This window comes from Cibotium barometz, chromosome 29, assembly GCF_041138505.1.
Source record: "Cibotium barometz isolate CiBa-2024 chromosome 29, ASM4113850v1, whole genome shotgun sequence".
NCBI classification, from domain to species: Eukaryota; Viridiplantae; Streptophyta; class Polypodiopsida; order Cyatheales; family Cibotiaceae; genus Cibotium; species Cibotium barometz.
The window spans coordinates 27,213,370-27,227,613 of NC_141074.1; the positions used below are offsets into that span (position 1 = coordinate 27,213,370).

At 46.9% G+C, this 14,244-nt stretch overlaps 1 protein-coding gene across 6 annotated transcripts in view; it reads right to left on the bottom strand.

The window, feature by feature from the left end:
• TGH (SWAP (Suppressor-of-White-APricot)/surp domain-containing protein) overlaps nucleotides 1-14,244 on the bottom strand; it is a 47,584-nt gene that overhangs the window by 16,650 nt on the left and 16,690 nt on the right. For all 6 annotated transcript variants that reach the window (XM_086823026.1, XM_086823028.1, XM_086823027.1 and 3 more), the window contains 7 exons: nucleotides 8,173-8,234; nucleotides 8,018-8,092; nucleotides 6,184-6,353; nucleotides 4,053-4,128; nucleotides 3,852-3,944; nucleotides 1,971-2,048; nucleotides 1,534-1,678 (listed from right to left, as the gene is read on the bottom strand). In XM_086823026.1, the coding sequence (XP_086679152.1) occupies nucleotides 1,534-1,678; nucleotides 1,971-2,048; nucleotides 3,852-3,944; nucleotides 4,053-4,128; nucleotides 6,184-6,353; nucleotides 8,018-8,092; nucleotides 8,173-8,234 (699 nt within the window). The remainder of the gene's footprint in view (nucleotides 1-1,533; nucleotides 1,679-1,970; nucleotides 2,049-3,851; nucleotides 3,945-4,052; nucleotides 4,129-6,183; nucleotides 6,354-8,017; nucleotides 8,093-8,172; nucleotides 8,235-14,244) is intronic.

Sequence of the window (14,244 nt, forward strand, 5' to 3'; positions counted from 1 at the left end):
TGAGGGTCTCTTAAGTTGAGGAAGTCAGGGCAGCTACCATAAAGTCACTGCAGTGACCTCTGTGGATTCAACAGTCAGTAGTTTTGATAGGTTAGCGCAGGCCGCTCGGCGGTACAGGGAGCTAGTGGTGCTCACTGCTCAAAAGCCATTGTGGAAAATTTGACGATGAAGCTAACATGAGAAGTCATGGAAAAGGAGCAGACGAAGGGCAATGAAGTACAAGTTAAAAAAATAAGGGGAAGGGGCAAGAGTTACAGAAGAAAGGCTCAGAAGAAAAGCTAACATGGGTTAGTGCAGGCCGCTCGGGGGTACAAGTGGTGCTCACTGCTCAAAAGCCATCGTGGAAAATTTGACGATGAAGCTAACATGAGAGGTCAGGGAAAAGGAGCAGACGAAGGGCAATGAAGTACAAGTTTAAAAAATAAGGGGAAGGGGCAACAGTTACAGAAGAAAGGCTCAGGAGGCCAAAAACAGGAAGCTGCCATGCAAGCTGGGCTGCCTGGCCTCGGGCTGCCGGCTAGCCATGTGCTGAAGGCAGGGAAGCACAGTGCCAGCACATGGGGAAAAAAAAGGGCAAGGAGTAAAGGGTAAACAAGCAAGTAGCTGGGGTGAGAAAATTAGATCTTGGGCTAGAGTGGCAGCGGTGCTGGAGAAGCCAGGGTGGGAGAGAGAGGGCAGAGGTGAAGCCTAGAACCGAGGCATGAAAGGATCGAGGAGTGGGGCGGGTGGCGGGACATGATGTCACAGAGAGGGAGTGCTTCGGCTTGTTTCCTTCATGTAACACATGTAAGGGTTTCCAGGTGTTCGCCTGTACAGCCAATCTCTTATGTGACTTCAGGAAGAAAGAAATCCCAAACTCAAATAAAATAACCTTAAGAGTGTTGATATTCAGCCTTGCAGCCTCCAGAGACTATCCTAGTCTTGAGCTTTCTAAGAGTCTAGACAGTGACCAAGATAACATTATTTTCCTCCAAAAATTCAAAAGATCTTACAGCACAAAAACAGCCTTTGTACCTTTTTGAAAGGTATCTTTGTTGTCTGAAATGTTTCTCATAACCTGTGCTAGTTTTACAGCCAATTCCTGGTTGAATTTTGAGAAGGAAAGAATCCAACACTTAATCAATAACCCTTGGCGTATAATGGGGACCTGTGCAGCACTGCTGAGCAAATGTGATCGGTTCCCCCCCCACCCCCCCCCAAACTGGCCTTAGGCCCAAGATCCTCTCATAGTTACCACCGCCCGTAGGCGCATTTCACCGCCCTTAGGCACTTTTTTCTACCCATAGGCAATGCCGCCGAGGGAGCACCTAGTGGGTGGTTTGAACACAGGACCTCCCGGTCCCAAGACAAACTTGAGCTACCACCTCTTTGGCAGGGTTTTTTTTTGTGTTTTCTGGTTGTGTTCATTTCTGTGTTTGCAGTGCTTGTCCGTGCTGTAATGAAGTGATGGGAAGTTTTTCAACACCCTTTCTATGCGCTGACAATCCAAGGAACCTACAATAAAATCAGGAAAAGCTTGAGATAAAAATATACAACTCCACTTTAAATCCTGAAATCAGAGCAGGTCTGAAACCAGGTAAGACCCTCTGTTTTGTTTCAGCTGTCATAGGTTGCTGCTGGCTCTTAGAGCTGGGAGCATGTGGCTCTTCATCACTTGGTACAGTTTCAATCTCAATACCTACATTCAAATTTCAATAAAACAAACACAACTTTTAGCATGGCTATTCTTCTGAACCTTTTTATCAAAAGCCCAGAAAAACTTTTATACCATCTTGTATCCCAAACATTGTAGTGTTAGCTAAAAATTTGTTTGTCTAAAATGGAGCTGCTTAACAACAAAACATGGTAGGGATCCATAATAACCTCATCTAATATTCTATCACATTTGCATGCTGAGCAGAAGCAATACACCACAAAGGATGCTCAAAAAAGATGATTACAGGAATTCCACAAGCCTGCCAAGCACACACCTTGAGCATAAATGTCCTCATCCTCCTCATCAAGTTCTTCAAGTGCACCAATTCCAAAGCCACTTCCCATTCTTCCAACTGGGAGTACATCACCAATTATAAAATGTTAAATGCTGCATATAAACCACAACTTTACCTGCAAAAAACACAACCCCTACCCTTTGAAAACCCGCCCACACCACGCCCCCCCCCCCCCAGGCACGACTTTTGCACACTCCCCAGGCAACCCCTTCCTCCCTGTTCACACCTCAGCCCCCGCCTCCCCTAGGCAGGGCTGGACCTTTTTGACTGTGGTTCCCTTCAGCCCTGTTTTCCGTGTTGTTACCTTTCCCCCGTGTCCTTTCCTCCTGTGTTCCCCCCCTCCCCCTCTTCCCTCTTCAGTTCCCCCCTTTTCCCATTTCTCACCCACCCTTCTCTTCTCAGCTTCCGTGTTTTTTCAAGAGGCAGCAGCAAGTGTCTTCTCATCTCCCCTTTTCAGAGGACCCCATGAGAGCCACTCAACTTCCCTGACTGAGGCCACCCTAAACTGCTTATTTTCTGAAGCAAACCTCAAGCTCTCCTTCCAGCCTCCTGGGCCACGACCTTGGTCTGCAACCTGCAACCAAATCCGCAACCTCCTGCAAGCCACCCTCATCGGCGAGCAGGGGTGTATCACAGATATCCAATTCCTCATCAATGGATACATCTGCACAGAGCTCAACTCGGCCCCTCGCAAAGAAAACCATGTCATTGACCCCCCCTGCAATACGGGGCCCATGTGTTCTTCGCCAGGTGGAGGTCTCAACCATCTAGCCACATGTAGCCTCACCCTGGTGTCCAAACCGGACTCTGCCGGGCATCCATACTACTCTACGACACAACAGCTTCTCCTCATAAAGAGGGCTTTACAATGTAGAGCCAGCCGGTACTCTCACAATCAATCATGACGAGGATGAAGCATTGATACCCAATAGAGCTAATGTCATCCTCAGTTATGTCCAAGTTAATCTGGATAGAAATCCATCGTGGCTAGGGTGATTAAGAAAACGATGGCGTTAAAATTAGCAAATCAGAAGAGTAAAATCAAAAGAGCTGGCAGTGACGAAGCAGCGTATGTACAGTGGTAGATCCTATAGGAGCTCACGAAAAAAAGCATCTAGAGGAAAAAATAACCTAGTCCTAGCCAGCAATACAGGGCACATAACAGAGCGTATAGAAGAAACAAGAACTGAAGGATCACGCCACACTTATTTGATAGCATTTTCAAAAGAAATTGGCACTAGTGTAAACAAAATTCATTTCAAACATTTCAAAATGGCTTCTTCAAGATAAGCCTTTGCAATTAATTCATTACACCTTCAAAATCACAAAATGTAATGTTTCATATGACTTCTTCATTCAACTTGTATCTTTGATAACGTGACGGCAGCAGGTGAAGCTGATGGACTTTGATTGTGTTAGTTTTCGTTCTATTACATGTTCAAGGAGGACCATTTGCTTTGTATGCACATGGTTTCACATTCATAGTATATGATGTTGTCCTTTGAATTGTTCTTTGATGCATAATGTGAAAAATTATGCATGACATTTAAATACTGAAAATCAAGTACCAAACAAAGTAGTCTTGTTTTCGGAAAAAAAAACAGATGTTGCACAAAGGAAGAGTGAAGCAAGAGGAGCATAAACCGATCTATGTAAAAACACAGTCCCCCCTTGAAGAATGGAGAAAACTTTGCCCTACAGCTCTAGATTCAACACTTAAAGATTGAAAGCTCGGTGCTCTTTTTCAGAATTCTACTAGAGAAGGTTGTTGCATTCCTCTTTCGTTCATAACATTCTCACTCCCTGCTGGTTTTATTTGAAAAATAGAGAAAAAAAGATCCAAAACAGGGCCCACCATACCATTGGGCCTGAACAAGCTTGGCTTGGAGGCAACATTCTGATGCTTTGTTGGACCCCTTCTTCCATCAAATGTTTCTTGACCATGCCGTCTCTCTACACAAAAGGTCAAACTCCAATGTTTTTCTTAAGACACAAGCAAACAAAACTGTTCATGCAAAAAATAACTTGCAGAAGTTTGAGCTTTTTAGGAGCTACTACTACCTCGAAATTCTGGCGCATTTCTATAAGGATCAAATCCAAAACCATGACGATCTTTTTTCGGATTGATGACATGCATCTGCGAAAGAGCGCAGTTGATTTTAGGATGCAATGGCTCAGAAACCTCAATCAAAACCCCATCGTCAGCCTTGCCTAACTGCATTGGCACACAAATGTAAAGCAAAACCCCATGGTCAGCCCCCTCACTTTTTTCTAAGAGACCATTTCTGTTTTCGTCTCCTGTTACCTAATCCCTGCTATAATTTTTCCTCCCCCCCTCCCAGCAAAAAAGAAGATCCAAGTTTCCTTTTCCCAAAATTTCCCCATCTTTCCATGGTTTCTGAGTATCCCTAAATCTCCCTAAATTTCTCCTCTATATTCCTTGAATTTTCCACACTTTTTAATTTTAGCGATTTCTATTCACATACAATAGTTTTAATCAAATGTTGATTCAGTAGCTACTCTCTAGATTCAAGCCATTTCAGTCACAAGCAACAGAAATTTTCATTTCCATTCCATTTCCAATCAATATGTGACTATGATCAGCATATCAAAGGTGTTCAAGCTAGCAATATTTCCCATGAACTGCTCTCATGGCCACACCTCTCGAGCAACTGCACTGAAATAGCCCCGTACTATTCTTGGCCTCGCTAATTCCTCCTTGATTGTCATACTAAGTTCAAAACAAATTTTAAACATCTTTCCTAGAGACATCACGATGGATAAAGTTCACGATAAAAAAGTTGCCCATTAGACTAGGGCTTGGCCATAGAACTCTTCACTAGGGCCACAATGTGGAAATGCCCTCCAGATCAAGTTTGGGAATTCATTAAATCTTGCCAAAGTTGAATAGAAGGCTGCATGGGTTCACTGTCCCTCTTCTTACAATGAAGCCTTTTAAATAGGTTTTCCCCTACTTAAATTTAGTATCGTAGTTTCAAAGAGAAACTTCCTTTTTGGATACTATTTTGAGTTACAAAAAGGACTTCCCTTTTTGGGCAAAGGTTCTAGACTTGAGTTGCATTGATAGGAAAGAATATAATGTTGCCATTTTCAGCAATGCTCTTGATCATTCCTAAAAGGTGGTTCACGTGTCTTCTCCCAGGCCTCCGTTTGCTGGTGGTCGCCTGGCCTTGCTTCTAGTCCTTAATAAAATTGCATTCTGTTTCTGAAGCATCATAATATGCCCTATGTTATCAGCATAGAAAGTTATCCCTATCATTGTCCTAATTCTGGGTATTAACAATTGGCCCCCCATCAGATTGAGAAAATGTGATGGAAAGCCAAAAAATGACTCTGCTTCGTACTTCCTGCACCAAATCCCTTTTTCTTAAGGCAGAACAAGTGCTTTCTAACCCTCTAAATAGCAAGCATGCCTGTGACAAAAGGAAATCTGAAGGAGGTCTGAGAGGAACACAAATAATCAAACACTTCACTTGATTAGTCCGGCAAAGTTAACCAATTCAAGACACTCTGAAACTACCATAGTTACCCTAGATGCTCTGCTTAGTTTTGAGCCATTTCATTTGATGATCCACACAAAAGTCTTTTTACATCACTTGGGAATCCTACTTGAATAAAGCAAACATATATTCTGTGAAAGTTTATGTGTAGGTGTAACATTCACTCGACTTTAGTCAGGATCCCCTTCCCCCTTTTGGCTATGTGAACGGGTATTTTGAGTATCTAAAGCTCCAGATGTGCAGAGTATGCATCACTGTCACACTCTAACTGCTGCTTCAGATAGAATACAGGCACATCCAAAACTAGTGCACTCAAGAAGGTTGCATTTAAGGCTACTCTCTACTTTACCACCTGCTGTGCCCACACCAGCATGATCAAATTTTTGACTGGCCATAAGGACCTCCCATTTTGAAAGACATTTGTGTCATTCAGCGGTCTTTTGGCCTTGCAAGTAACTGTTTCCTACTACATAGAGGTCTCCTTTCAAACAATCAATAGTGGTGTTAAACATTTTCAATTATAAACCAAGATAATGCTTGCAAGAGAAAGTTTCTAGGATGCAGGGAAATCCCATTGAATTCAAAAAGCGCAGTACGTCTTGAAAGTATGAAAAATTACAAAGATATAATCAACACTCCTTGCTTCACTATGAGCAGGGCAAGTATCATACAGGCGTACTCCTAGGCAGAATCTCGGCAACTTGGGGGGTGCCCTCCGAAGCATTTTGGCTGTCGTGATCCGATTCTTGAAGCATTTCGGCATTTTCTTCCTCTTTAGAAAGTCCACCTTGATCATATGGTGCAAAGGCCAGCATGGCTTTGCGGCCTTGTCTTCTAGCATCTGCACAAAACCCACAGAGCCAGAGCCGAAAACAAACTTCATGGATCCCACTTGGATGAAATCAACCAATGCTACCAACAAATGCATAGTGTCTCCAACACCAAAAACACAAATAAAAAATACACTGAATTGCTGTCAGGAGAGTATGGTATCTATAATGAGTATCCTTCAGATCAACAATCTAAAAGCTTACTTCTATGGTCAAAGAAAAATCTGAAATGGTAGCTTCACTATCATCAACTGCTAGAATATTAAAAAGCAGACCCCCACATATGTTTACACAACTGTACAAAATCTAGTAGTACAAAATGGACGGTGCACATCAGCTTCAGAATAAATTTCAAGCGGGTGCTTCATCAAAGGTGGAGTTCACTGGAAAGTTGACCAACATGCCATAAAGCTTCAATGATCTATTTAAGCATTTGGTGTTACAAAGAGGCCTAAATGGTTTGCCAATGAATTCATCTCCTCATATGCATGATGAGGAAAGCCAAGAGGCTAGAGCACATCTATTGTAGCAACGCAATTGCATAGAGGCATAATCCACACAACTCTAGCTGGAATTAGCTCTTCTACCTTTCACTTTCGTGCACTTAGCCTTGGAGATTTTTGCCAGCTTGACAGCCTGGCAACTTTGGAGGTTCAAGTGCCGACACGATGAATAGAACACGTCTTCTTCCCTGGACATGATCTTACTTTGGCCACTATATGGAACCAGATAGATTCTACTTGTGATTGATAACTGTTTTACAGAGACTCTTGCTTAACATTTAAGAGTTGTTCTGCTGTTTAAGCATAGATCTCCTTTTTTGGTTTGACCAAAACACTTTGAATCCCCTCTGAATTTGCAGGCTAAGTTATTCTAGTTTGTCCTTGTAGGCTTTTAAAACTTTGCTCTTTATTTCCTTCAGAACTCCTCAGTTGTTTTGCCAATTGACTCTGTGTTGCTTTTTTTTTTCTTTAAATATCATAGTTGTTTTGATTTTGTGGACAGATAGTTCATGACATAACTGCTGTTCCAACCAGCATTTCCATTTGACAAAGCCATCTTCCCACGCTTTACTGTCCAAGAAATAACCTGCAAGCATCCAGATTTGAATGTACGGAGACTAGAATTGGTGGCTGAGCCGTTTTTTCACCTTACAGTGTTGAAGATTAACAATGAACACATCTTAGACGTGTGACTGGGGGCTCCAATAAAATACAGAATCTTCTTCAATAAAGGTACAGGCACTTCTCAACTTCTGAGATACTCTCTTGATGGACTCTATAAAACCGTAAACGCCATCAATACAGGTGGCAATAATGTGATGCTGTGCATCTGGAGTTTGTCTTCTTAACTAAGAGAGCTATGAGCATTTAATACAGAAATAGAGGAAATTCAAGAGCTACATTGCAAAGTTGGTAATCTCTGCCAGAGGGCTCTAGCCTGACTGGTTGCAACCGGGCCTGCTGTGTAAAAGGTCCCAGATTCAAACCCTGTCACCGTAGCTTAGGAAAAGAACTCACAGCCAAAAAAAAAAAAGAGTTGATAATATCTACAAACTTCTATGAACATAAAAGAGACTAAACAGCCAAAATCTGTTAGATCTGTAACTCTCATCGACTTTGAAAATCGATTTAAACGCACTTATGGGAGCAAATGAATTGTAAAATAGGTTCACCTGAAGATGCTGCTATGTGTTTTGGTCCAATGGCTCGGCCATGCCTCCATCCCATCTTGCGAAGCAACTCAATTCCTGTGTCATGGTTTAAATATAAACGATGCAGCCGCAATGAATAGAAATTCACATCTTTAATGCAGCACAAATGAACAGACCTATAGAGTGTGACACTGGGACAAAAATCTCGTCAGGAAGGAGTCCAGGTATTGCAGAAGGCCTGTAAAAAGAACCCCAATTTCAAAACAAAAGCGTTAATTATGTTCTGCAGTAGAGAGGCAAGACACAGCTGGACACCTGCACATTTGCTCACTGCACATTGCCTCCCCCCCGTCTTCTCCCTCCCCCCCCTTTTTTTCTCTAATCCCCCCCTCCCCCCCTCTTCTGTTTCCTTTCTCTCTTCGTTTCCTCGCCCCTCTCCTCCATCCTCTCCCGTGCAGGTTGATGCTTCCAGACTTCCGGGGTTTTTAGTTTTATTCGGCAAGCTTCGATTCATTCTGGTCTTCACCCTCAGGAGGACTCCATGCCAACCGCTCCGTCATCCCCGACTAAGGCCGCCATTGCTTGCATTTCCTTCTCCAAAACACATCTACAGGTTCTTGCCACGACTATTGCCTCACTTGAGGCCTCCACCCTGGTCTGCAAAATTGTTGGTAGCTGCCCCACACACGGACAGCTCATGGATCTTTTTCAGGCCAGCCTCATTGGCGAACCTGCAAAGATCACCGATATTCACCCTCTGGGGCACGGATACTACCAGGTGGAGTTCGACTCGCCATCAGCGTCAGACCGAGTCATGCAATTGAGTCCCCTTGCACTACGTACAACACAGGCCTCCTTCTTTTCCGAGAAAAAGATCCTTCAATTAGTTAAAGAAAAAACAAACGCAAAGGGCTAAGTACAACCATGGCGGGCTAGATACAAACTCGCCTCATATAAAGGTGGGAAACAAATGATCAAAGGGGGAAGAGATGCTTCTTCTCTGCCTGGCCGCTCTATGAGGAGAAGGCTATCTCATACAGGGGGAGGGCCGCCGGGGGGGGGGGGGGGGGGGGGGGGGGGGGGGGGGGGGGGGATGGGGGGCAACCGTACAGGTGGTCCGTAATGCCAAATGGGGTCACCGCCTCCATATGTGAGAAAAGGGCCAGGCCTCCAAAGTCTCAAGAAGGCTTCCCGCCGCTCCGCATGCGGTCAGCTTCCCCCACTAACCGCGAAGGGTGTGAATGATATCAAGCCATATGCTCCTGATGGTCTCAGCCAGTGGGAGTGAGTACCCTCGATGGCCTCGCTGCATCTAGCACGCCAGATGTGCCAGGCTGCTATGCTACTGCAAAATCTGCCATCTCTGGCATGAGCCTGGTCGCCAGTCACCTATCGGTGGGTGTGTGACTGGTACCGCTCAATACGATGGTGGGAGACCTAAAGGGCTAATCCTCCCCAATCCTCCTTGTAAGTCCTGACCACTCTAGCCTCGGTGGCCCAAGCGACAGTACCCCAAGTGATGGTCCGGGTCGATGCCCTGTCCATAGCGAAGATGCGGAGAATCTGCTGCCAAATCTGATGAGCCTTCGGGCAATCTCAAAGGAAATGTCGCTAAGACTCCTGGGGGTGGCCGCACCTCGGGCAAGCTGCTGACCGACCTCTGACTGCCAGCCACGTAACGACCGCCCAGACTCCTGTGTGCCATCAGCCAAAGAAAGAGAGTGATCTTCCTCAGCCGAAAGCTGTCCCAAAGCCTCTTCCAGAAATCTCAAAAGGAAGCACTGTGATAGGCCCTGAGACTGCAAGTGTGTACTACTGCTGTCGGTATGCCATCTATCTCAGGCATCTGGATCCTGCAGCCAAGCCGCTCTGTATATGCAAAGAAGGGAGCATCCAGAGTCTCCTCCCGATATGCGGGATCATGCCAAGTCCACTCTCCGAAGTCCAACTGCAACCGCGAGAGAGGTCGGCTCTCCCAAATCCATAGCCGCCATAGTCTCTCCCTGGCCACCTTGGCCGGTGCTGGATCTATGTGCCATTCCCGTGCTCGAAAACCAATCACCCTCACCCTCTGTAAGGTGCAGCCTCTGAAATCCTCCAAGGGTGCTTTGATCTCTCTAGTGTGCCATGGGATCCAATAGAAAAAGTGAGCAAACCACTGTCCTCATCTGCTCCATGGACCACAACGAGATTATCGTGTCTGGTAAACACGCCTAGCCACACCGGGGGGGTCGGTTCTAGAATAGGAGTCAGCCACTCCGGAGAAATAGCTAAGTCGATGTCAATGCTGAGCCTCTCTCTACCCCGGATCCCTGTCAGGCCTCTCTCCTGCTCCGCATGAGGTAACTGCCTATGTGCAATCCAATCTCCGAGAGACCTGGTTGGTCCCATGCTCAAGGTGCCCCAGGATATATGCAGTCAGGCCCCTAGCATGTGGCCACTGGGTAAACGGATCAAGGGGTTCCAAACCAAAGGCTGTCGAAGCTGCTCCTCTGAGGCCACTGGAACAATCTGTCTAAGGGATGGCCTGAGATGATCCCAAGCATGAAGTAGACTGGCTGCAGATCTGTCCTCAAAGGTAGGGCTAAAACCACGGGCTCGCATCTCTGTGAAGGTCCATCTAGTACTCTGCGGCCACGGGCCTCCAAGGCTCGGAGTGCAGGCTGAAATCCGGGCCAAGAGGAAATCCTTCCAAGGCTCACCGCCAGGTAGGAGTCCTCTGACAATCAGCTTGCCCAGCAGGGCACGGCTCTGTATTGCAGGATCGATGAGGCCAAGCCCCCCTCGGCTACGTGGCTGAATGATCAGTCTCCATGCCACCTTGGCCTGGCTGGCCTCCCATCACTTCCGGCCCGCAAGAAGTTCCAGATCAAACGTTGTACCTGGCCAATACATGCCCGAGAAAAGGCCCACCACAAAGTGATGTACCACATGGTGGCAAGCACTACCTGGTTCGCCACCACCACTCTGCCTACTAGGGATAGCCTCGCCGAGCTCCAATATAAAAGCTTCTTTCAAATACTCAGAAGAAGCGGAGCGAGCTGCTACTCGGGAGAGAGATCAATGCCAACCTGGCAACCGAGGTAGCGGATTGGAGTGCCCCTCGGGATTCACTGGAAAGTCTCAATTGGTCGCCAAGTCGGGGCGGGTGCAGAGCCTACCCAAAAACCACACGACTTGTGCTAGTTGATCTGCGCTCCTGATGCAAATAGAAAATCTCGATCACCTCCGCGAATCTCTGGAGATTCCCAACATCTCTAGCAAGGTAGGCTGCTGTGACGTTTGCAAACTCCAAGTCTAGCAGCTCCTCCTGTGTGCGGAGGGGAAGGTGCAATCCCTGAAGTCCGGTCTCCTGGGCGGAGAGAAAACTACTCATGGCCCGGCGACAAATAGGAAGAGGTACGGCACTAGAGGACAGCCCTGTCGAACCGAGTGGAAAAGGGGGAATCTGTTGCCTCAGGCTCCCTAAATGAGAACCTGGCTGTGTGATGCTGAATATAAAGTCCTGAGACTCCACGAATCCACTCCATGGGGAATCCCATCCAACTCATTGTGCCCTCCAGAAAGCTCCAATCCACCCTGTCATAAGCTTTCTCAAAGTCTAGGAGTAGCACAATGAGGTCTTGCTGCCGCATCCTGGCCAAAGCCGTCGCCTCCCAAAAGGTAAAGATGTTGTCTAGCATGCTCCGATCCTGAACAAAACTAGTCTGAGTATCGTGGATCAAGTCTAGGAGAGAAGGCTGAAGTCGCCTGTTGATGACCTTGGCCAAAATCTTATAGGCCGTCCCTAGAAGGGTGATGGGTCTCCACTCCGGGGTCTTCAATCTATCACCACCCTCCTTGGGAATCAAATGTATCAAGCCCTCTCTGAGCCTCTCTGGCATGGCACTTGTGAGCATAATCTCATTGAAGGCAGCGCGAAGGCCACCTTCCATGAGGTCCCAATAGCGAAGAAAGAAAGAGACAGGAAGCCCATCCGCCCTCGGGCATTTGCCCCTAGGTAATGCCATCACCACCTCCGCCACCTCCTCAGAAGTGAAAGGGGTCAATAAGAAAGACCGAAGGAAGGGGAGAACCACCTCTCTCATGTGCCTCCAGACTCTCTCATGCGCATCCATCACCTGGGGGGATAATGGGGCACCAATGACAAGAGATCGGAAGAAATCCATAGCGATGGCTCTCACATGTGGGGGATCAAAAACAATAGCTCCATCCTGGCCACACAACCTACGAATACTATCTATCCTCCTGTGGAGGGCAGCTATCTCAAAGAAATCTCCAATAACTCTGTCACCGGCTTGAGCCCAGAATGATGCCCTGGCATGGTATCTGTACTCCACCCTCCTCTCCTCAATGGACCGAATCTCCGTGCAGGCAGCAACGATCTGACTCTCAACCCACGGGCCGTCTAGGAACTCTCCTGAAGACGCTGTAAAGAGGCTCGGCCCCTCCTCAGACTCCTCTCCTGCTCCCGAAATCCCTCCAATCTACTCTGGACTGCATCCTGTAAGAAAACACTAATCTCCCCCAGGCCATCATCAAAAGTGCACGTTGCAGAGCCTGAGGAGAAGTACAGTCCTGCCCATATCTGCTCGATCCGACTACAGATCTCAGGGTCCTAAATGAGGCTGTCTGGAATCCTTGAGCTTGCATGCCTGTCGTGCCTCCATGGGTCCTCTAGGGACAGAATAACTGGGGCACGAGCTGAAAATGTAGTGCTTGCCAGAATACCAACCATGCCTCCACGACTACAAGCCACTCATCGACATAAAACCTGTCCAACCAAGAGAAGGTTGGGGCCAGTGCAACGCCTATCCGATCGAGAGAAGCTAAGACTCCATGGCTACGCCCAAACTCTGGAAGATGCCGAGGGTCCTGTCCCCTAAGAATCAGTATCATCTCCTCCTAGGCAGAGTACTCCGCTCCTGAGACTATGGCCATGCCAGCTCCAAGTCTGTCCTCTGCTGCCTCTATCATATTGAAGACACCGCCCATGCACCAAAAATCAGCCTGGGGCAGGGCCTATCAGATTGCTCCAAAAGATAGCTCTACTTGCAGCAGCATTCGGGGTATAAATGTTGAGGAAGCCAACGTTATCCTCCCCAATCAAAATGGCAACCCACTGAGCACGTCTTGGAACTATGACTCTCGATCATGTCACAGACGGCAGAAGCTGCTCACTAGCAGAGAGACACACTCCTCCCTGAAGGGCCAAAGGATGAAGACCAAAAAGTATGACTCCTGTCTGGTAGAATCTTCCCGCAGTGGCGGGTGCGCCCCTCAGTAAGGTGATGCTCCTGGAGGAAAAAAAGAATGCCGATAGGTCCCCCCACCATAGCTCGCTGAAGCTCTCCTCTAAGACACTTCCCCACTAGAATTGGGCTTTACCCTTTGCAACCTATATGATGCCTGGTGAGCACAATCCTTGCCTTTCGGCTTCCGGCCTTGCTGAGTCATAGACTTGGAACTCTCCCACGCCATGACCACCTTGTCGAGACAAGTTACCATGGTCACCATACTAGAAAGCACTTCCACAAGTGCCTCTAAATCCATGATGAAGAGCTAGAACCAGTGACCAACAAGAGAATTATCGCAAGGGTTGCAACCCTTCACATTGAGGAAACGGTGGTGGGGTAGGGAACCGACAATAGCAGAAAGAACCCAAAGAGTGACTTTTCACAACCCCGACTTGTGCACTCCTAGAGACTAGGGCTCTACTGTAACCAAGCAACCTATGCACAAAGGTGATGAAGAGAAAAAAGAATTGGCAATTCTTTAGGCTCTGATACCAACTGTACTCGTGCCTATGTGCTATGGTTTGAAAGAAGAGTGCAGTGGAATAAACACATAGCACACACAAGAGTCCTGAAACAACTGTTCTGTATTATGTACAAGAAGAAAGAGTTACAACTGAATCTCCAATCCCAAAGGGGAAGACATCAAACTCCAGTCCAAGCACTGTCGAAGATTTCCTAGCCAGCCCACATGGAGAGAAACAATCTGTCAAAGGCTTGTGCTGAGAAGAAGCAGATAAGAATGACGATTTTGCTACGCACGTATATTAATGCATCAAAATTGCTGGTCAGCCACCTTTATTGATGTTGGTCAGTTATAATTTCCCACGACTAGTTATTATATTACGTTTTCACATGGGGGGCTGCCCCCCTTGCCCAGGCCGTGCCCGCCACTGCCCATAATGCTGCCCGCCTTGCCTGCACACACATCTCTACTGGCCTCTGCAGCCTGTC